The sequence below is a fragment of the Bos grunniens genome, chromosome 15, assembly GCF_055505025.1.
Source record: "Bos grunniens cultivar Pamir isolate PY7600 chromosome 15, Bosgru_T2T1.0, whole genome shotgun sequence".
Taxonomy (NCBI): domain Eukaryota; kingdom Metazoa; phylum Chordata; class Mammalia; order Artiodactyla; family Bovidae; genus Bos; species Bos grunniens.
Window position 1 is genome coordinate 58,641,883 of NC_141179.1, and position 24,566 is coordinate 58,666,448.

Genomic DNA, 24,566 nt, shown 5'->3' on the forward strand with positions numbered 1-24,566 from the left:
AGTTTACTGCAGATCATCAGCCTCATGGCCTTTCACCTCTCAGGTTTCACTATACGGAAAAGAAAAGAAGGGACTGGAGAAGATGGTGTTAAGATTTTTCAAGGCTTGTATTTAAAACTATTCCTGGAGACTTCCCTGGTGGTCCAGTGGTTGAGAATCTGCCTTCCAATGCAGGGGACACAGGTTCGATCCCTGGTTGGGAAACTAAGATCCCACATGCCACAGCTAAGACCCGATGCAGCCAAATAAATGTTTAAAAAATAAAACTATCCCTCCCCAGCAAATGGTCTGAGTTCTGAACTAGCCAGCTTCGCCACTGTATCTTTAAATGCTTCACCTCATGACCTAACCTTTACTTCTTAAATTCCTGACTCCAGTGTGAGTGGTGCCGAGTTTTGCAGTTGTGTCCGTGGACAGTTGTGGGGTCTTTGTGACCCCATGGACTGTAGCCCTTCAGGCTCTTCTATCCACGGAATTCTCCAGGCAAGAATACTGGAGTGGTAGCCATTCCCTTCTTCAGGATATCTTGCTGACCCAGAGATCAAATCCTGCGTCTTGTGTCTCTTGCACTGGCAGGTGGGTTCTGTACCACGAGCACCACCTGTGTCAGTCAGTTCAGTTCAGTCGCTCAGTCACGTCCAACTCTTTGTGACCCCATGAATCGCAGCACGCCAGGCCTCCCTGTCCATCACCAACTCCCGGAGTTCACTCAAACTCACGTCCATTGAGTCAGTGATGCCATCCAGCCATCTCATCCTCTGTCGTCCCCTTCTCCTCCTGCCCCCATCCCTCCCAGCATCAGGGTCTTTCCCAATGAGTCAACTCTTCGCATGAGGTGGCCAAAGTACTGGAGTTTCAGCTTTAGCATCAGTCCTTCCAATGAACACCCAGGACTGATCTCCTTTAGGATGGACTGGTTGGATCTCCTTGCAGTCCAAGGGACTCTCAAGAGTCTTCTCCAACACCACAGTTCAAAAGCATCAATTCTTCAGCACTCAGCTTTCTTCACAGTCCAACTCTCACATCTATACATGACCACTGGAAAAACCATAGCCTTGACCAGATGGACCTTTATTGGCAAAGTAATGTCTCTACTTTTCAATATGCTATCTAGGTTGGTCTTAACTTTCCTTCCAAGGAGTAAGCATCTTTTAATTTCATGGCTGCAATCACCATCTGCAGTGATTTTGGAGCCCAGAAAAATAAAGCCTGACACTGTTTACACTGTTTGCCCATCTATTTCCCATGAAGTGATGGGACCAGATGCCATGATCTTAGTTTTCTGAATGTTGAGCTTTAAGCCAACTTTTTCATTCTCCTTTTTTACTTTCATCAAGAGGCTTTTTAGTTCCTCTTCACTTTCTGCCATAAGGATGGTGTCATTTGCATATCTGAGGTTACTGATATTTCTCCCAGCAATCTTGATTCCAGCTTGTGCTTCTTCCTGTCTTCAAGAAAATTAGAGATACCAAGGGAACATTTCATGCAAAGATGGTCTTGATAAAGGATAGAAATGGTATGGACCTAACAGAAGCAGAAGATATTAAGAAGAGGTGGCAAGAATACACAGAAGAACTGTACGAAAAAAACTGGGAGCTTCACGACCCAGATACTCATGATGGTGTGATCACTCACCTAGAGCCAGACATCCTGGAATGTGAAGTCAAGTGGACCTTAGAAAGCATCACTACGAACAAAGCTAGTGGAGGTGATGGAATTCCAGTTGAGCTATTTCAAATCCTGAAAGATGTGCTGTGAAAGTGCTGCACTGAATATGCCAGCAAATTTTGGAAAACTCAGCAGTGGCCACAGGACTGGAAAAGGTCAGTTTTCATTCCAATCCCTAAGAAAGGCAATGCCAAAGAATGCTCAAACTACCGCACAATTGCACTCATCTTAGTAAAGTAATATTCAAAATTCTCTAAGCCAGGCTTCAGCAGTACATGAACCGTGAACTTCCAGATGTTCAAGCTGGTTTTAGAAAAGGCAGAGGAACCAGAGATCAAATTGCCAACATCCTCTGAATCATGAAAAAGGAACAGAGTTCCAGAAAAACATCTACTTCTGCTTTATTGACTATGCCAAAGCCTTTGACTGTGGATCAATAAACTGTGGAAAATTCTGAAAGAGATGGGAATACCAGACCACCTGACCTGCCTCTTGAGAAACCTGTATGCAAGTCAGGAAGCAACTGTTAGAAATGGACATGGAACAACAGACTGGTTCCAAATAGGAAAAGGAGGACTCAAGGCTGTATATCGTCACCACCTGTGTAACTTCCCTCAAAAACTTCAGTTCTTACCATACACATGCTTTGTGTGGTCATTAAACAGGCTGTCTTCTACTCATTGTTTCTAGCACGTTAGTCTTACAGGCCAAATACAAAAGCTTCTAAGAACAGGTCTTGCATTTCACAATTCTGTCGCCACCCACAAGTGTGTCAACCCAATAGTCAGAAACTGCATTCTCAGCATTTCCTCCCTGAAAACAGATAGCATCCCAGAGCCTACCTTAGTGCAGGCTTAGGACAAGCCCTCTCAGGGGACTTTCTATACCCCAGACTCACAAATTACATTCAACTGATAATCCTCAGAGCTGGAAGGCAGTGTTCAAAAGGTCACACTTTATAAGATCAAATTGGATCATAAGGAATAGAAGGGAGAACAGATTCCATTGTCCCCAGGGTGGCAAGTGACTATTATCTGAAAGATCAGCTTTAAAAAGCTGAGTCCACCAAAAAACAAACACTGTAAACAGACCAAGGCTGTCACAGAATTTTATCTCTAATATTGGTTTTGAATGTTCCCCTATCTATGGGCTTTCCTTGAGGAGTTCAGTCTATTGTATTGAAAAGAGGGGTTTCACAAAGTGTGATTACCTTTACTTGCCAACAGAAAAGAGTGCTGAACCACAATAGCCAAAATATTTGCTTCCCTTTCCCAAGGATCTGCCTCTTTATACTTTATAAACCCTGGGAAAACTAAAGGAGCCTAACCTCCAAAAGCAGGCTACTCACACCACTCTGATTACTTGGTTCCTTACAAGAGTAAACAGATCAAGTGGAGCCTTTGGGAATGCATCTACCCATGTTTACCAAGCAGCTGGGTTAATGAATAATAAACACAGCAGCTTAATAAGGCCTCTGCAGCTTCAGCAACTGTTCCCTCCCAAGTCTCTTTACACGTTGCTTATTTTACGAGCCACTACTTCTTTTTTCCCCCTAGTACTTCTTATAGTAGACACTATGGATGCTTCATGTCCAAAAATTCACCGCTAGGAGAGACCAAAGTGAATAAAGAATGGGGTTAGGGACAAAGTCCCAAACCCTGGAAGGAAAAGCCTACTGTGTCAGGTGCCCACAGTAATTGCAGGCACTGAGTTAGGTGGTTTACATTCTTGTCTTTCAATCTTCTCCGGACAGGGGCCCTACTTCTCTGGGTCCCTGAGAGGTTAGGTGACTTGGCAGAAGTCACACAGCGGGTAAGCAGAGGGGCCAGCATTCCAGTTTTCACAGAGCTGGCTCCAAGGCTTATCTGTGTCCTTCGGCAATTCGATGCCTCTGGTGTGTCACCAAAGGTTGGGAAATAATTCCCAGAAGGTGAAACACAGTGGACCTGGGTGAGTTAATAGCCTTGGTTGAGGATCAACAGCTCTCAGCAGAGCAGAGCTCACAGTAGGGACTGAGGCATCAGGAGCTCAGAACTGCAATTATGGAGGAATTTCCAACAGACCAACGGGGCATCCTCCCCACAGTGGAGATGAGCAGCAGCAAAGTGGGGTAAGATGGGATCCCTGGGTGGCTAAGAGTGGCAGGCAGCAAGCCCTAAACTCATTCTGACTCTTTAGGATACAAAGCACTCTCCACTGTGCTTTTCCTCAGGCAGTAAAGAATCTGCCTGCAATGCAGGAGATACAGAAGACGCGGATTCGACCCCTGGGTCAGGAAGATTCCCTGGAGGAGGAAATGGCAACTCATTTCAGTAATCTTGCCTGGAAAATCTCATGGACAGAGGAGCCCAGCAGGCTACAGTCCAAAGGGTTGCAAAGAGACACAACCGAGCGACGAAGCACACCACAAGCTGAGGACCAAGAGATGGCTGATCTTGAGGAAATATTTGCCACCCACAGCCCTCTGCCAGCAAAGGCCAGCTCCTTCCCTTTCTTGGTCTGCATTGGTCTGTGCCACATCCAACAGTTTTCTCTGTAACTCACTTCATGAGGACCTACTGGCTGGCTCCATAAAATTTTTAATTAGATAAATGATGATACTTGTATCTTTTACTATTATTGTGATGATTATGAAGCGCTAATGGCGCCCCACTCCAGTACTCTCGCCTGGAAAATCCCATGGGCGGAGGAGCCTGGTGGGCTGCAGTCCATGGGGTCGCTAAGAGTCGGACATGACTGAGCGACTTCACTTTCACTTTCCACTTTCATGCATTGGAGAAGGAAATGGCAACCCACTCCAGTGTTCTTGCCTGGAGAATCCCAGGGACGGGGGAGCCTGGTGGGCTGCCGTCTATGGAGTCACACAGAGTCCACACGACTGAAGCGACTTAGTAGTAGTAGTAGTAAAGGGAAAAAAAAAAAACCTCATTATAGCGAGAACATAAGAGTGAAATGAAAAGTGGTACCATTTTCTGCCACTAATGGTGGGCGGTCCCAGACATCACCAACCCTCCTCCCCTCGTCTGCACCCCTTCCCCCCACTGCAGCTCATCAGTCTCCAAAACCCATAGAGAACCCCGTGGAAGGTCTCAATCCATCCATTCTTACCTTCCCTGCTTTGCCACCCGAGTCTAGACCCTCATTTTCTTCCTCCTGGATTACTGCCATGAACCTCCATGAGATTCTTGCCTCAAACCACTTCATTGTAATACTGGGAGATCTAAATCTTAAAAAGCACAACTGAGCATTTCCCCAAATGCTTCTCCCCACTACAACTGAATCAGCTAGACCTTCAGTATGATCCTCTCCTTTCTCACCTTATTCCTGAATGTTCCTTGTATCCTACGTTTTAGCAACACCCTGCTTTCCACCTCAGATCCTCTGTTCATGGCACTGCCTTCATATGAAATACCCACACTCCAGTCTCTGCCAGCTGAAAACCTTATTCATCATCACTGCAAGCTGGATGTTACCATCAGTGTGGAACTATTACGATATTCCCTTTCCTGGATTCCACAGATTATTTTAGACAAAGCTCTCACTGGGTGCATTTTACTTTATTATTATTAAGTTGGTGTATCTCCTTCAACTGTATTTAGGTGCCTTATGGACAGGACTAGGTCATATTCACTTTGGATCCTCTTGTGTGAGACCTTCAATGAAACAGACACTTGGTGTTTGCTCTAATGCCTCAACTAAGCCCCAGTATAAGACCAGATTCAAGAAAAAGGTAACACTGCTACTTTAGGTATGGGGGAAAGCTGACTCATGATCTTGACTTTTCTGCAGGTTTTCTCCTTTTGTTTCATTGCTACTCCCCAACTCCCCTCCAGTCTCCTAAAAGGACAGAACTACTTGGCTTGATCTGAAAGTGCTACAGTAACAATGTTCTTTCTTAACATGTTCTGGTAGTATATTTTCTTAAGCAAAAGGGGTGGACCTTGAATATGAGAACACCAGTCTCCTGATCAACAGTGTTATCTCAACACAGGCTGGGGTTGTACACACGATCACACAGAATTAAAACGAGTCTAGCAGGACTTCCAACGGGGACACGGTCTACCTCAAGGCAACTCCTATTTATTCTGCTTGTTACAACAGTCCCAGAAGCAGAGACTGAGAGGAGAAAGACAGAGAGAGGGTGGAGGAGAGGGAAACAGCAATCCATTAGCCTTCCGCACTCCCATCGGACTTGGAACTGTTCCAGGAAACAGGATACAAGTGGCTCAGCGAATAATGTCTTTCTGAGTCTGTTTTGGGTGCATTTATTATTCATAAGGACCAAGGATTCATGTTAGGGGCTCCTTCTAGGGGAGGCTAGAGTTTGCAATTATATTCTTGATTCTTAATGCACATGCTACATGATATTTTCTATCTGCCAACCCTCCCAGAAGTAGGAAAGCTGGACTGGCCCTGGTTAAATGGACACTGATCCACGGTCATCCATGCCAGAGGGTTCATACCTTCATGAGATGTGCTGAATTAGACTGGGATTTCTTCACTTGGGAAGTGGTTTAAAAGAAACACGAGAGGCGGGTGTGAACTAGAGGGTACGCCAATTGGTGTTATGTCTCTGAGAAGTGCCTGGATTTAGGTTTCTTCTTGTCTGGGACAGAAATGTCATTGTGGCCATTTGGCTGGAATTCCAGCCGGGAAACAGTAGGGTAAGGACTGCACTATCCACACTCACTAGACACATGGACTGAGCTGGGGGAGGGCGGAGAAGGGGTCAGAAGCTTCCAGCAGCTGTTGTGAGGAGCCATGGGGAGGAGTGAGAAGAGGGAGGCAGACCAACTGCAGCAGGAAGGCCCGGGCCTGAGCACACTCTGCACGCAGACAATAGCCAGCCTGGCCCATGGCAATTTCTCTGTCACCTGGTGGACAGGTCCCGGCCGGAGGTTACAGAGCCACAGTCTCCCAGCCACTCGTGTGCCTCCTGCTCCTCTGCAGAGGTGGCCACCAGATGGTCTGACCTTGCGGCAAGTCCTGAGAGAAAACAACTGTGAGCACCACCCTTCCCTTCAGGGGGGCCCCACTGATCTAATCCCCCGAGGCCACGGCTCCTTGCCTCCCTCTACATTTCTTTCCACAGCTACGTGTCCCTACCCGATAGAGCTGCATTCAAAGCCACACACATGACCTCTCGCAGATGGGACCCAAACACCTCCAGGCTGCCCCTCCTGCGATGCCATTAAATTCTCTCAAGTGGGTGGATCTGCATGGCGTCACGCTCCGTGCCAAGTACAACAGACGCAACCACCAGCCCATGACTCTGCCCTCGGAGATGGCGTTTCCAGTTCAACACCGAACTGGGCAAGGAAGGCCACGGGAGAGCATCCAACAGGAGGTGAGCAACCGTCTCCTATTAAATATAATTGGACATCAGCAAGACCCAAAATGTATGCAACAATTTTGAAAGAAAAAAAAAAAAACTTATAATGCATACCTCTAATAAGTCCTTAATTATCTATTTATTTGTATCTTAAGGTATGGGCTCAGAACTCTGCTGGCTCCTGTGAAAAATTAAGAACTCAAGAAGGGGGTGGTGGTGGTGTGGGGGGTGGTGGTAGAGAGTTGCTTTTATTTAAAAAAAAAAAAAAGACCAAACACTGGCAATCTAGTGATTACGACTCCAGTGGTGGGAGCTCGGGCTCAATCCCTGGTTGGGGAACTAAGATCTCATGCTGAGCAGGGTGGCCAAATGTTAAAAAAAAAAAAGAAACAGAGTGTTCCCTGTTAGGGATATTTGGTATCAGTACATCTTAACAAAAACTAACACTTGTGTAACAGTTTACATTGTCATTACCCTACTATGTCGCAGTGGGCCTGCTCTTATTTTTTTTAACAGATGAGAAAAGTGAGCCTCTGTTTCCTCTGTGCTTTGTCTAAATTCCTACGAGCACTGCTAAAGAATGTAAATCTTAGACATTGTATAAGGTAATCAAAATAAAATAATGGAAACTCTAGAAACAGAACCATGTTGCTTTGTGTTATTTTCTACAAATGACTTTCAAAGGACCAAAGTGGCTCTTTTCCTAGTGAATACAGAAGGCCAGCAATTGACTAGCATCCTTGATAGGTCTCCTTGAACATGCTTCCTACCAAGGCTAAACAAACTTTATCTGATACAGTAGAGCAGAGAGTCCTGAACCCACTAATAATGTTTTACCCTATTTCTTCTCATACCAGGGAAGAATTTTATACTTTCATACAACTTTCATGGAAGTATATATAAAAATTAAATGTTTTATAAACATGCCTGTACTAAGAACTCTCATTATGGAAATTCCCAAGGTTTTTACTGTAGTCTTCCTTCACAGAGAAGGGGAAAACTATTTCATATACATATATATATATGTAAAATATTATGTATTTGTGTTTAAATGCACAAAAAGAAAAGCAGCAATGCTTAATCAAAAATAAGCTTGTCCTTGCTAAAACTCAGGCTATAGCCCCTTTAGAACTCCACCATATACTAAAAGAGCTTTATTCAATTCAAAGAAACTTAAGTTATCCTGGCACCCACGACCCTTTTGTATATGCCACTTCCTTGTATAGTCAGTAACCCATAGAAGGCTTTATTTTATAGGCAAATCAATAAAAACCCTGGCAGCAGTGACAATTTCCCGAGCAAAGTTTATCCTGACAACCCAGTCATTTATCTTCTGGCACTAAACACACAAAATATCCACCCATATGAGGAAACATGTTACAGAGTAAGAAAAAAATTTACTGCTAACATAACCAGCAAATACTGACCTTCTACTATAAGCCAAGTACCACAGGTAGGGCAAAGTAAGTACTGAATTTTCCCAAGACATTTCTCATTTCTTTTAAATAAGGATAATTCATTAAACATAAACCTTCAATGGAATGCAGTTTTTATACAGGCTGATAAGGTTTATTACTTCAATAAACTCAAAATAAGAAGAGATCCTTTGTCTTAACCCCTCCCTCAATTTCAGATTCTAAAATGTGGTCACTGTCACCAAAGATCATGTGCAGCAGAACAGTGACCGTAGGTGCTGCACTTGGAGGAGAGTCTGTGGAATCGAATAGACAGGTGTGGACTGACTCACCTGGAACACGAAATAACAAGGCATTCAATCTAGTGCTAAATGGGGAGGAGCAGAGAAGGTGCAAGAGGAATCTGGATAAGGAAGACCAGGGAAGACTTTTTAATAGCAGAAGGGGCTCAAAACAGACTAGATAAAATGAGTAAGATGTGACTAGGAGAGAGAGGAACCACGGCACACACTGTTGGTTGCCTACCAAATACCAGCCCTGCCTTCCTGGCAGAGCTTAGGTTTGTTCAAATGTGACTCACCTCCATGAGTAAATTCTGATTGGTCTTAACCAATCATGCTGAGAAAAGAAAGTACATACATATACTAAGAGAAGAGTTGAGAAGTGTAAACAACAAAATGTTAACCATAGGTATTTCCTACGGTAAGATACAGGTCGTTTTTCCTCCCTTCTCCTTATCTTCCTATGCATCCAGATTTTTAAAAATTGAGTACCCATTAATTTTAGGATTATTTCCTTACAAAGCCAAGTACATCGATGATACAAGTATTTTTAGCATGTCTAACATAATCTTTGATGTATGCATAAAAGCCAACAGGGGCAAATGATGAACAAATTCTGAATTAAAATTCTACTACAGAATAAATCATGGTTGACTAAGAGTGGACAATACATGAAAGAAATGACTTTGCCTATTTCCTTACTGGAAAATTCAATCATGCTCGTAGAATATTAAAGACATTTTCACTTACTTGTAGACAGTATTACTTTTAGTCAAAGAACAAATAATTAGCTTTGATTAAAATAGTTAACGGAGAAGGTGATGGCACCCCACTCCAGTACTCTTGCCTGGAAAATCCCTTGGACGGAGGAGCCCAGTAGGCTGCAGTCCATGGGGTCGCTCAGAGTCGGACAGGACTGAGCTACTTCACTTTCACTTTTCACCTTCATGCATTGGAGAAGGAAATGGCAACCCACTCCAGTATTCTTGCCTGGAGAATCCCAGGGACAGGGGAGCCTGGTGGGCTGCTGTCTATGGGGTCACACAGAGTCGGACACGACTGAAGCGACTTAGTAGCAGCAGCAAAATAGGTAAATGCGCCAGCAAATTGTGGTTTCATTAGCCTCTCTACACTTTCTGAATTCCATGTCAAACACTGTAACAATGAATTGTTGATTCTCCGGCTTGATTTCCCCTAGCTGCTTATGAAATACTAATTTAAACCCCAATTCTGAGTATATCACATGTTCTATCGCCTCTACTTCTAAGCTGCTAAGCACTGAAAGACAAAGGTTCAGAGCCTGTTGGTTCCACTATCAGTTCTTTGGGAGGCTTCTTCCTCACTCCAGGTGGTCCTAGTGGGGATAAGCGGAGGGCCCAGGATGGACCACACCAACCCAAAGAGGAGAGTGGTTCAAGGACAGCACATGGGACAGGTCTGGCCAACTAAAGTCCTCTGGAGATTTTGCTGCTAAAAGCAAAAAGGAAGATTTTACATGCTCATCTCAGATCTCAAGATGCAAAGACTTACGTGGGGCTGTTGAAGGTTATTTTACCCATTATATGGAGACAGGCTAAATACCACAGGAAAGAACAAAATCAAAAACACTAACATAGAGACAACTGAAGCTGAGAAATGGAAAGCATGAGAAAACTCTCACAACTGTGAAACCCCGAGATCCAGGACCATCTGAAGCCAACTCCATCTCTAGACTTCCTAGATCTACCTGAAACAATAAATCCTCTATGATACCTCAGCTGGGGTTCTGTCTCTTACACCCTGTGGACTCCCGTCAGGTAATAGACATATTTCAAACATCATTTTCTCTCTCCAAACCACAAACTACCTACTAGCAGTCCCCAAACGTCTGCTTTAAGGTGAACTTCTTTACCCCAAAGGCACTCTCACAACTCTCAGTAGAGAGGACTCCTAAAAAAAAAAAATTAAATGCAAGGCCTTTTGTTATGATCTGGCTGTAGGCACCTTTCTCCAGCATGTCAATGTTGATCCTTCATTCCTTGTGAAAAACCTCCCCTCCCACAGCTCCCAGAGCACGGTTCTGCCCTAGTTATCCTGCCCCCCTGGCACTTGGTCTTCTTCCCACACCCTGATTCAAGTGTTTCCCAATGAGTTGTCTTTGGCCCTCTTCCCTTTCCTTCTGCCCTCTCTCCTTTGGCAAGCTCTTTCTACCTAATGTTTCCAGTAATCCCCTCAAAATAAAAGACTCTAAAATCTATACCCATGAAACTCCATTCTAGACTCCCCACCCATCCATCTCAAGTCTTGACTCCACATCTGTATTTCCAGATGTCCCTATGCCTCTCTCACCTAAAATCAAGCTGTATATTCAGAACTGCACATACTATCTTCTCTTCTGGACCAATTTGTCTTACTGCATGGCCTTTAGTTTTGTCAAAATACCACCAAATTCCTGGTAATCTACAAGTGAAGTGCTGGACTGGACTTCCCTGGTGGTCCAGTGGTTAAGACTCCTTGCTCCCCAATGCAGGGGGCCGGGTTCAATCCCTAGTCAGGGAACTAGATCCCACAAGCCTCAACCAAGAGTTCGACTGCTGCAACTAAAGATCCCGCATACTGCAACTACAAAAATAAATAAAATAAAAGTGAAGTGTTATTGACAACAACCCCTGCCGTCCCAGCTGAGACGTCCTCTTGAGTCTATTTGCATAACACCTTAGGCCAAGTTTCCTCTTCCCTGTTACTAACTTTCATCTACCTGAGTTCAGAGTCTCATAGTTCTCACCTGGACTACTGCCATTATCATCTTCATCTGCTTCCTTGCACGCACTCAGTCCCAAGCATCCTCCTCTGTGCTACAAGATTACGTTTATATGACAGAAGGTCACGTCTGACCAAGTCATTTCCTAGCTCAAAATTCCATAGCCACACAACACCTGACCCTCCTCCACGAGTCTGCCAAGAAATGTCCTCAGCCTGGCCTTCGACTCCTTTCAAGGTTTCCTTCCCAGAATTTCCTTTCGGAAATCCTTTCTAAAATCAAACCAACAGAAATCCTTTCTAAAATCAAACCAAACCCTGCACTCCTTCTTCCTGTCCCAGTCTATTTCCATATCTTTGCTCATCCTCCTTTTTCCACATCTCCTCATGAATAACTCTGCCATCCCTTGAGGCTCTCTCTACCAATGCCAACTCTTTGATGAGGCCTTCCTTAATCTTTTTTGCTAGAAGTTATTTCCCTTCCTTTCTCCTTTGAACTCCCATCACTCTACTACACCATTCATCTCTCTGGAAGGCAAGAACCTCAGCTGACTTCAGCAATGCACACAGCGCTCTACCTAACACCAGTCTGATGAATCAATGAACTGTCTAATGAAGTCCTTCCTTGTTCTTTTCACATCTACACTGTCAGATGTGGGACTGAAATCAGACCCATTACTAACAGGCTATGTGACCTTGGGACAACCTCAAGAAAAATTCAGCTTCCTCGTCACCAAAATGGGAATATATATAGCCCACAGAGTTTTATGAATTCAAACAAAACAATCTTGCTCTAGGACGACCTGTCTGGTACACAGAAGGTCCAGTAAGTACAGGATCCCTCCCATTTCTCTTCTCACCCTTATAACCGAATCTGAGAGGTCCCCACATCATACACAGGAAATGGTGTGAGTCGGAGAGCACCCATACGCCTCTGTGAGATGACTACACAGTTTCCAACAGCAAATGTAGGGATCTTCACTACCAACTCATCCTACCAAGACACTATAAAGTGGAACAAGAGAATTCCAAGAAAACATTTTGAACTGTCAAATATCACAGTCAAATTTATCAGAAATCACAGGGGGAAATTATTACAGTTGAAAAAGCTTATCTGAGAAGCCTTCATCAAGGGAGTAAACGTTAAGTGAGTCAAATGTTAGTTTGGAAGCAAAGGAAATTCCTTGTAAATACTGGAAGAGAACCGAGTCTGCTACTTTCTAGAGCTCTAGACAACCCAGTAAGACTATTTGAAACTACTTCTGCATCTCAAATACCAAAGGTGATGGGACATAGTGGACATGGCATTGAACTAGGTAGGTCTCATTCTGGCTCGGATGCATGCTAACTGTAGTGCTTGGAACTTGCCACTCATCTACTGTTGAGCCTTGATAGTCGCACCTATAAAATGGTATGGCTAGGCCAGAAAACCTCATTCTAGGAAGATCTCTTTGTTAATAAGTTTTCTGTTCAATGACCTTACTAAGGGATCACCCCACTCCAGTACTCTTGCCTGGAAAATCCCATGGATGGAGGAGCCTGGTAGGCTGCAGTCCATGGGATCGCTAAGAGTCGGACACGACTGGGCAACTTCACGTTCACTTTTCACTTTCATGCTTGGAGAAGGAAACGGCAACCCACTCCAGTGTTCTTGCCTGGAGAATCCCAGGGACGAGGGAGCCTGGTGGGCTGCCGTCTATGGAGTCACACAGAGTCAGACACGACTGAAGTGAGTTAGCTTAGCTTAAGGGATATGTTAGGCAGCCAACCATCTTTGACAGTTAGCTTGGGACATACTTAGCATTGTAGATGAGAGTAAATAGGTGTCCTCTTAGGCTTGCTTCCAATCCTATGCCTCTTGAGACAGTATCACAGCTTAGAAATTAAGACGAAATACTTGAATCAGATCGACATGAATTCAGATCCTGGCTCTGCTATTGACTATATGACCTAGTGAGTTTTTCACCTCTCTAAAGCCTCCTTGTCCACATCTATAACTTAGCATGATGATATATAAGAATCTTGTGAGCAGTAAACTAGATTATATGCTCTAAGTTTTTTAGTACATAAGAAACTCTCAATAAATTTTGGCTGCCATTATTATTGCTACTGAACCCTAAAATAACTTCCTTTTGCCAGGCTTGATTGATTTTAATTATGTGTAGTAACTCAAATAGCGGAGAAGGCAATGGCACCCCACTCCAGTACTCTTGCCTGGAAGGTCCCATGGACTGAAGAGCCTGGTAGGCTGCAGTCCATGGGGTCGCTAAGAGTCAGACACGACTGAGCAACTTACTTTCACTTTTTACTTTCATGCATTGGAGAAGGAAATGGCAACCCACTCCAGTGTTCTTGCCTGGAGAATCCCAGGGACGGGGGAGCCTGGTGGGCTGCCGTCTATGCGGTCGCACAGAGTCGGACACAACTGAAGCGATTTAGCAGCAGCAGCAACTCAAATAGAGACCATAAAACTTAGTTTTAGAAAATCGAAATGGATTAGCAAGACATAGCAACCAGGTGCAACTTGTGGTTCTAAATGTATCCTGAACCACAATTCTACTTTTTTTTTTTGCTAAAGAATATTACTGGATTAGCTATCAAATCTGAATAAGAATTACAGACCAAATAATACATAGGAATCTAGATTTCTGTTTGATAACTGCAGTGCAATTATTTAAACAAATATCCTTGTGTTTTTGGAATAAACAATGCACTATTTAAAAGTAAAGGAGAATTCAACGATTGCAACTTACTTTCAAATGGTTCTGAAAAAAAAGTACACACATTTTATATTGTCTGCATGTACCTGTGTGTGTGTGTGTGTGTGTGTGTGTGTGTTCAACTACTGGCTAAAGTATTTATAACTTTTAATTTTAACCCACTCTTTATTCTCCTGTTGAAATTACTTAGTAGTTCTCTTCTGTAAAGTAATATCTCTACTAGGAATTAACTGTCCTACAGACGCACCTGCCCAAAAAAACAAGTAGTCAGAGAACTAATTTTCACTTTAGCATTGTAAAGAGTTCCAAAGTCCATTTTGAAACAGATAGAACTAGCCTAGTCTTATAGTATGTATTAAACAATAACTGTACAAGTGCCAAAGCTGGCAACAGTCTCCACTGCTGTTGCAACATCTAAGCTCACAGTAACATTCACGGATTTCTCAGTGGGAGCCTATGGAAAGCAGTTGGATACTCCTTCTCCTGTTTCTAATTAAATCAATTTCACAACTCCACATTTCAGCCATTCCCTAAATGGCTACCAATGCCCTGACAGGTCTCAAGGACAGCCAAAATACTATGGCAGCAACGTGTAGTATGGAGGCTTCCCTGGTGGCTCAGAAGTAAAGAATCCATCTGCTAATGCAGGAGACCCGAGAGACCCAGGTTCTATCCCTGGGTTGGGAAGATCCCCTGGAGTAGGAAATGGCAGCCGCCTTCAGTATACTTGCCTGAAAAATTACATGGACAGAGGAGCCTGGTGGGCTACAGTCCATGGGGTCACAAAGAGTCAGATGTGATGGAGTGACTGAGCACACACAGCATCACATCAGACACCAACTTTGTGGATGCTAAATGAATATTTTCCAAAAATTCTGCCTTTCCTTTCACATCACTAACAAAAATCTATAAGGGCCCATTCCAACTCCTATCTCCAAGCCAAACAACCTCTCCCCTAAATACTTCAAGAAAGACAGCAATGTTTAATCGGATTAATGAAATCTACATTACTCATGTCAATGTAGCACTTCATGGTCACAAAGCATTTTTACATAAATAATTCCCTCTTCCCTTTACAATACTACTGTGAAGAGTCCCATTTTAAAGAGTAGGAAATTGAGATGTGAAAATCAATAGACTGTTTCAAGACTACACATTTTATGTAATGAATTTAGGGTTAGATCCTATGTTTTTGGATTCCCAGAGAAAGAGAGGGGGAAAAAAAAAATCAGTGAATGGCATCTAGTCATTCAGGGAAAAAAAATCTTAGTCTCCTCCCTATCACTTACCCTCATACCCAATTCAGCTCCTTCAGGATAAAGTCTAAACTCCTTAGCTTAAAAAGTCCCTTGGTGATCTGGCCTCATCTCCTCACATTTCTCTACCTTTCAATATTTCACATTTCTCTATTTCAGTGGCAATAACTATCATCTTGTGTCCTAACACTTCTGAAATGTCTACCTCCGTGCCTTTGCACATGCTATAAGGTTCTTCCTGGAGTACCCTGACTACCCATCCTCACCCAGCTAATTCTCATGTGTCCTTCAAGACTCAGCTGAAGCTATTCTGGAAAGCCTTTCCCAAATCCTCCAGTCTCAATAAACAGGTTACTTCAGGCTTCCACTGACCCTGTGCACACTAGGACAATCTTCACCATGCCACACCAAGTGTTAGCTCCACTCTTCCCCTGGACCCTTGCTGTCCAAATGAACTTTCTGCAGCGATGGAAACTGTCTACATGGGCACTGTCCATCACAAGAGTCACGAGCCACAGGTGGTTACTGAGCACTTGAAAGATGGCTAGCTCCACTAAAAACTGAGCATTTATTTTAGTTTTAATTATTGTAAGTCTAGATTTAAATAACCATCTGTGGCTAGTGGAAATGGTGCTGGACAGACTGTCAACTCCAAGGACAAAGACCACACTTAACTTGTCTTGGTGTCCCTGACACCCATCAGAGGACCCAGCACAGAGCCGGATTCAGTGTTTGTCGAAAGAACAAGTGAATGCGTAAACATCTATAAACACTTCTTAAGTTGGGAACTGATTCCACCCAATACTCCCAGCATTCTGAATTATCATATAAAATTCAGCCAAACCAGTCACATCATGTAAAGCACACCTCATTAACTATTGTGGAAAAAAAAAAAAAAAAAAGCCCTCAGTAAATCACTCATTTCTGTTCCGGGCACTTCAGCTTCACAATCACTCTTAAATGACTTCCAGATGACTTTTGGACAAAGGGTGATGCTGTTTCTGGAATATTACAATACTCCTGGCAGCATCATTTTGGAATGTCAAACTCTGCTACGGTGTTTTGTAAAGAAAAAACACAGGCTTTTTACCCTGATTCCATTAACATGGAAAAGAAATTCCCTCAAATGCCTGTAAGTATACCCAGCATGTGAAAGACTATTCTGAAGGACTCTTTAAAATTAACCATCAGCACTCCTGACCAAATTCATTTCTGAAATCCTATACAGTATTTGCAGGAGCCATACAGACTTCATAGGATGGGCTTTCTTGCTGCCATAAGCAGAATGTGAAGCGAACAAAACCTCACTACAAAAGACTAGCCATCAAATCCAATTTGGTTCCAATTAAAACTCTCAGTTGACAGAATTTGTGAGCTTGATATATGCTTGGTCATTTGAGAGTTTTATGAAATCCAAGATGCGAACTTCACAAAGCAGAGATTAGCCAGGGTGGACTCCATATCCAGGCGCTCACCACCAATCCCTCCAAGGGGGCTGGCTGCCAGTCAAAGGCACTGACAACGTGGTGTGCACACGTGGTTCACCAGAGCAAGGAGGCTTCTCCACTTCTCGCCCAGTGCGTCTCGTATCTCTGGGGGCGATCCAACAGCTGAACCCATGCTCATGAATGGCCTTTCACTGCGTGATTCCTTCTGTAAAGGGAGACTAATCCTAAAGGCTGAAACTATATGTGAAATGAAAAGAAATAGCTGAGGCATCTTTGAGCTTGATTGGGAGGGTGGGAATTTGGGGGCTTCAAACACACAGCTCACTGCTTTTTCATTCAATGTAAATGTCTAATTAAAAACGAAGAGCTATTTCTTACAAAGGAATTAATTTCATTCAAGGGGGGAAAAAAAAAAAAAAAACAGGCAAAAATAAAGTAAAACATACATTGAAACCTTGTAACCCATGACAACAATTGGTATACAAGCTGCTGCTCCCCGTACCCCACCCCCACCTTAAGCACTTTTAAAATGATGAAATAAATACCAGCCAGCATTTACATTACACTCACCCTGCTTCACGCACTGTCCTAAGTATTTAACATCTATTTTAATTCATTCTGTCTTATCTGCACCTTATAGACAAAGAAACTGAATCGAGGGAGGTTAAATAACTTGACCCAGTTCACAAGCTTGGAAGTGGCAAAGAACCTCTGCCCAACTTCTGCTGTGGGAACATCACGTTCAATTAAGTAGTGTGGGAAGAAAAACTTCTTAACTTCACTAAATCCTTAACTGCTGTTTCAACAGTGTCAGAAACTGGGAGCACAACCTGCCTGTCTTATTTTCGATTCCGAGTCCCCATGTGCAGGGAGGGGCCGACCTAAGATAAGAGAGACAGTCACTGACTTGGATCTAAAACTCAACAGCTGGCTGTAGGGCACAATCCGTAATATGAATTTAGATTCCTTCAGGGCTATAGCTCTTTGATGTTCTTACCATCAAACTGTCACCTTCTTGCCTCTACATATTACATAATCCATTAGCTTAGCTGTTTTTAAAGCCCTCCATTTAACTCAAGTCAACTATGACTTTATTTTTCGTCTGAATTCTTAAAAGCTATTGATCATTGCCAATTCCTATAAAATCTAAAAGTGCTTATTTTGATGATGAACTTTAAATGGTGTGGAGAGAAAAACAAAATGGAGGTTACAGGTGGAAAGAACTTCTCCCTCATGTAAGCTGTTAAATTGGAAATGCGAGATGACACCGCCAAGTTCAGAAACAGGCTTAACGTTAAAGGTGTTCTCAGAGACCCGAAGGATGTTCCATGTCTTCGCCCCTCTCCCAAAGACCACCTGCCCATGTCCAAGGAAAGTTTTCTGCTGGCTCACATTGAGGTCATCTGCTGCATCATGACCCTGAAATGCTGTGGATTATTCTTTACGGTTCTATTGCCCACACAGCAACTCCTGTGGCAATCATGGTAATTACATAGCAGGCTCGTTATCTTGGGAAAGCACTGTAATTAACCTGTGTCACTGCCTCATTCGTAGTCATAACAATTGCAGCAAAAAAGTCCCATGGAAGTAGCATTTTTCATCCTGACTTTCAAAAATAACTTCAGCGATCACATTTCTTAAAAACTCAAGTCTGCTTCCCCCAAAACACATGGTTTCCACTATTCTGAGGCCACTGAACCCAGTTCTCTGAGTGTCCCCTGAGAAACAGCAGACAATCTCTGTTGTGAGAACTTCCAAAGAGAAAAGGAGAAATACTCAAATAAACAAAAAAACAGTTCTCAAAAGAATACTTACAACTCCTCTAGAAAAGGGAAGTTCTTAAATGCATCTTCTGGTAACTGAGTAATGTTATTCATGCTGATATCCCTGGAAAACATAAAGTTAAGAAGATTGTTAATTATGTTATATTATACTTAAAGCACTTAATTCGACGGAAAAATAATTAGGTGATAAAATTTTGAAAAGAAGCAAGAAAAATAAGCATAGAAGACAGACATAGGAATAGTCATAATTTAGCTTCAGAATGCAATGTTAAGAAAACAGAAAAGTTCAATGTTTTATTAAAAATTATACCCCATCATTTATGCTATATCCAGATCCTGGGTTTTTGCCCTTTAAGTATTCTTAGGGGAAAAAATGTCTCCAACTACCCACAGTGAGTGAGCTGGTGTGGCCTTTCAGGGCTCTGGTATTCAAAGTACTGTGTACCTGACAAAAGTAAGCAAACGAATACCCAGAACTTGATAAAAGAGATCTACAGCTACGGTGGCTTCTTAAGCCACTGTCAGGGATAATAAAACAGGTCCTAACTGTACCCCAGTCATATTTTCTGTAAAACCTATAAAAGTCCTCCAGGTAATAGTTGTAAGTAGATTTCATTTTTAGCCTATGAATAGATGCAGGCTGCAAACAAGTGCGTACATGACAGGTATGTGGTCCACTTCCAGTTTTTCCTTAAAGAGACAGCAGCAAGGAGGGTACCCACTCGACAACAGAACTCAACAATTAACTAGTTCAAGCAGCTGAACAAAACACTTTATTAACCATTTTCTTCTTCTCTGACAGCTGTCTTTTGGCCTGGCTTTCTCCTTCCACACTCTGCTTAATCTGGACAGTGTGATACGCAGGTGAAGGCAGCCTCACCAGGGACAGTCCCTGCAGGTTCTGGGTTGCCCGCCTCACCCAGGTCCCCCTGCCTCTTTTGCTGTTGTTGCTGCTGCTTTGTCGCTAAGTCATGTCTGACTCTTTTGCAACCCCGTGGACTATAGCTTGCCAGGCTCCTCTGTCCATGGGATTCTCCAGGCAAAAATACTGGAGTGGGTTGCCATTTCCTCCTCCAGGGGATCTTCCTGACCCAGGGGTCGATATTGCATCTCCTGCATTGGCAGGTGGATTCTTCACCACTCAGCCACCAAGGAAGCCTGCCCCCGCCTGTTTATCTGCTGTTAAACTCTGTGGTTCAGCCCACAGGTCTCTCCTTTCTATAAAGCACGATAAAAATTCACACGTGACTTTCCCATGACTGGATCAGACAAATGGGTCTAAGAAAGTGGAAGAGAAATCAAGCACACAGAAACCAGCTGACAATAATACCACTTTCTTTTCCTTACTCTGATCAGGTAAAATTTTCCTTTAAAGGACACTGAGTATCAACATAGGTCAGTCCCTTCTCCCCACCTTCCCTCTCATCAACAGTTAAAAGTGGAATTTGCTTTCCTTCTTACTAGCCTTTCTCAAGGCATGTTTGGGAAACATTTTGGCTTGGGAATAATAATAACAATGCAGTAGCAAAAACAGCAGGAGCAGCTGACATGTCGCAAATACCGATCAGGGGATAAGACTGCACGTTGATCTCATTCTATGAAGGGGGAAACTGAGGCTTCCTGGGGCAAAATAACCTCCCTGAGGCCACCAGCAAGTGGTATAACAGGACATGTGAGCTCCAGAGCCCAAGATCTTAACTCCAAACTTCGAGTCTTTTAAAACATCATTTGGATCCTGCTACTTCGCTCCAGTGGTAGTCAGGACATAAAGCAAATCCTGAGTCCAACCAAGGTTAAAAAGAGGGGGGGACACTGCCCCCAAGACCTTGGCAAGATAATCAGAGGATCTCAGGAAGAGCGCTTCTGCTTGAAAATAATAATAATAATAATAAAACTATAAATAGCTTTAGCTATTGAAGAAACAAAATTCTGAAAATTCTCTGGAGATGAATCCTCTGACCAAAGGGGTTCACATGCATTCCAAAGTTGTCTATCATTAAAAACAACTCAAATTCTACTAAAGATAATTTATAAGAAAATAAAATTAATACACTTTTCTAGGAATTATTATTTTTAAATACAGGCCCTGATACTAATTTAGTTAACTATTATTATCCCTGGGGAAGGGGAGGGGGGAACCTTTTATTTCTCATAAACACTGGAACAACATACTAGAGAAACAGCACCCCAACAGGGGTCAGAAGGAATATTATTTAATCCTGGGCCATGGTTTGCTTATCTGTAAAATGGTGGGGGTGGGGAGCTGCACTGATGTACTGAGGTGCTTCCTGGCCTGACATATACTTCCATGATTCACTTTTTTTGGTAGTTTTCATGGAGGTGCTCACCCTCCCTGATGAAAATACATGAGGTTCACGGACCCTGGTGGCTCAGAGGGTAAAGCGTCTGCCTGCAATGCAGGAGACCTGAGTTCAATCCCTGGGTCGGGAAGATCACCTGGAGAAGGAAATGGCAACCCACTCCAGTACTCTTGCCTGGAAATCCCATGGATGGAGGAGCCTGGTAGGCTACAGCCCACAGGGTGGCAAAGAGTCAGATAGGACTTCACTTTCACTTTCACCTGATGGAAAAGGCAGCTTTCTGAAAACTGGCCATAAAGCAACATTTAAAGACTCCTGGTTTGTCATTATAAAACAACTGAACCACTTCCACTGGAAACACATTTCAGTTCAGTCACTCAGTTGTGTCCGGCTCTGCGACCCCACGGACCGCAGCACACCAGGCCTCCCTGTCCATCACCAACTCTCGGAGTTTACTCAAACTCATGTCCATTGAGTCGGTGATGCCATCCAACCATCTCATCCTCTGTCACATTTACCTTTAACCAAAACACATTTACCTTTAACCAATAAAATAATTGGTAAGAACACAACAAAACTTTTAATCACATGGAAAAGCAAGCTAATAAGTAAGCAGCGATTCTGCAAAATATCACACAATTTTGGTGTTCTTTAGTCATTCCAATTAACAGGGAAAAGGAGGACAACCATAATTTCTTTATGAAAGGAGGTACTCCATACCATTTCCTCTAAATTTGCATGTGCGTGTGCTCAGTCATGTCTGGCTCTTTGTGACACATGGATTGCAGTCCACCAGGCTCCTCTGTCCGTGGGACTTCCTAGGCAAGAATACTGCAGCAGGTTGCCATTTCCTCCTCCAGAGGATCTTCCCAAACAAGGGATCAAACCCATATCTCCTGCATTGGCAAGTGGATTCTCTTACCACTAAGCCACCTGGGAAGCCCTTCCTCTAAGTTTGGGACACCTGAATTCAGGTGAGCATCACAGCAACAGAAAAACTGACTAACTGCCTCAGCAGAAAAAGACATAATTATAGAAGAATTTACACCACACTCTTCCCTGAATTCCAATTTTGTAAAATGCATACACCTATATAACTCTCTCATTTTTCCCCCCTCAGAGTAACAAGACATAACAGGTAGTTTTGCTGTGAGCTATAAATGCAATTAGTGGGACTCCATATTTACAAACTAATATGTGTTAAACACACTTGGTGAGGGTTTTTTTTTCTCCCAAAGCTTCAGAGTCAGAAGCAACACTTGTTTCCAAACTGATCTGAATTTCACATACTATTTTTTTAGGTGTTTTCCTTCATATTTTCTGGGCCTCACTTACAAAGCATTTGCAAGTAAGGAGGAGAAAAAGAAAAGAAAGGGAGGGGGGACCTGCAAGATATAATCTCCAGAGAAGCTCTGGAAACATGTGGTTACAGAGTATAAGGTGGGTGGGTACTCATTTAAAATAATGAGGGCTAATGGTGATAAACAACCTACAGACAGCCCCAAGAGTAGATTCCAGACCCGACATCACCAGCACCGGCACGAGAGCTCCAGGCTTCGGATGCTGGGGGTGATGACTTAACTGTAACAATTTACAAATGGAAGCCCTAAGCCAATAATTACAAATATATTGGGCTCATGGGCCTATAAATTACTGAAGTACATAAGTAAAAGAAAATGATACAGAAAATTTTTAGCTAGAAGATAACACCCCTAGGTCAGTGCTTTGACATTCATGATGAGCAACACAATCTTGCCAGGAACATCTGTAGTTATACCCGGAGATTTGCAATCCTGGGTTCCTATGAAGAAAATAAGTATAAGGTAGAAAACAAATAATCTTATGAGGTCAGAGACCACCAACTCAAAAGCCTCCAAAGAGTGATTTCAAGAGAAAGGATACTTGGAGCCAACCTGGCATAAACGGAAGGGCACAGGCCTCGAAGATTAAGGCTTTCATATGGATTCACCAGCATTAGCTGTGTGATCTTGGGCAAACTGGTCATCTTTTCTGAGCCCTGGCTTCTTCATTTAGATAAAGGAGGCAGTAGTAACTAAATCCTGTAGCATTCTGTAAAGACCAGAAAATGTCAAGCCACGTTGCTGTTGTTCAGTCAGTAAGTCCAGCCCCATGGACTGTAGCCCACGAGGCTCCTCTGTCTATGGGATTTCCCAGGCAAGAAAACTGCAGTGGGTAGCCACATCCTACTCCAGGGTTTCTTCACGACCCAGGGATCGAACCTGCATCTCCTGCATTGGCAGGAGGATTCTTTACCACTGAGCCACCAGGGGACCCCATGTCAAGTCACATATAAAAAGCTAAATAAGTAACAGGTGTTATGTCCTCCGCTCCTAGAAGCTGTGTGAATCCACTGGACCGAGAGCCAGCAGGCCAAGCACCTCACTGCCTTTGGTGGCCTGCTTCCCCAGAAAAGAAACCACTTTTACACAAGGGAAATACTAAATGGTGCAGAAGGTCTAGAACCTGGAGTTGTTCCTAACTGCAAAACTGGATTCTAAACTCCAGAATTCCAGGAGTCAAAGATGTTGAGATAGAAGAGCCCTTGAGACCAAAGAACTTTGCTTTAAAAAAAGTAAAATGTTGAGGCCTGGTTGACGACAGAGAAGGAAGGGAGACAAGGGAGAGAAGGAGGTAGGAAATTACATCCTCATAGGAAAATTGTTAGAAATACAGGAAAGATAAGAGCCATTTTCAAATGGCTTTGCGCCAGGAGGACTTTGCACCATAAGTGATGAAGCAGGCGATAGAACCCAGAACTTTTACTTAATGGGGGGAAATGCCTGAATATATGTTTTCTATACATACTGGTTCCATAACAGATTTCTTTATAATTTAGGCCTCTCAAGGTATACCAACTGGAACAGGGCATACGCGTATCACACCCAATGTAATAGTCCCCAGTTTTTACAACAGAGATCAAAAATGCCAAAGTACATCACCCCACTAGGAAAATAAAGGTGAAACCTCCAATACCAGCAGTCACCGACTTCAAAATTGACACTGAAACGGTGCAATTGTTTAATTGAAACTCCTAAATCTCCTCAGTGGTTAAACTATCCTTTTTCCACTCATAAAATTCACTAATGCTAAAGCATCTACTGAGTAGAGAGGAACATCAAGTTTCAACAAGATACCTTTTAAAATCCCTGTAAAATGCTCCCGAAGCGAGCCCAACCTGTTTGCTGATGGCCCAGAGAGTACCACCGCGGACTTCGCCACCGCATGCTTGCTGGTCTGGGCCTTTTGCCATAGGGTTATTTAATTTTAAATATACTGTGATTGACCCAATGTTATCTAACTTTGAATAAACCCTCCTATTTGTGTTAGATAAAACTGCACTTTTGCTGCCACGGTGTTAGTAATAACGCAAATATTACCCGGCCAAATGAGAAGTCGATAAATTATGTTTAATAAATTACAAACAGCTTCTACAAAACACACCATTCTCTAAACCGTTCCACAGAAAATGGTGGTGATGTCCTGAAACTCAGCAGACACATGCTGACAATGATAAAGAACTAATACTATTCCAATGACTTTTCGAGGGTCTTGTCATCCACCAGAAGTTTTCAGGCCCACAG

The 24,566-nt window shown here is 43.1% G+C and overlaps 1 protein-coding gene and 1 long non-coding RNA gene across 6 annotated transcripts in view; one reads left to right on the forward strand and one right to left on the reverse strand.

Annotated features, from left to right (window-relative positions):
* The window catches only part of LGR4 (leucine rich repeat containing G protein-coupled receptor 4), a 106,407-nt gene that overhangs the window by 30,328 nt on the left and 51,513 nt on the right, over positions 1–24,566 (reverse strand). For 2 of the 5 annotated variants that reach the window (XM_086338545.1, XM_086338548.1), the window contains exon 2: positions 18,675–18,746. In XM_086338545.1, the coding sequence (XP_086194671.1) occupies positions 18,675–18,746 (72 nt within the window). Of the gene's footprint in view, positions 1–6,542; positions 6,655–6,774; positions 6,821–18,674; positions 18,747–21,684; positions 21,875–24,119; positions 24,251–24,566 lie in introns of those variants that run through there. The other 3 variants (XM_086338547.1, XM_086338550.1, XM_086338549.1) reach the window with 3 other exon arrangements.
* On the forward strand, positions 3,650–7,642 carry LOC147358342 (uncharacterized). The gene is made up of 2 exons (XR_015141604.1): positions 3,650–3,778; positions 3,881–7,642. It is a non-coding gene; the product is annotated as an uncharacterized LOC147358342 (long non-coding RNA).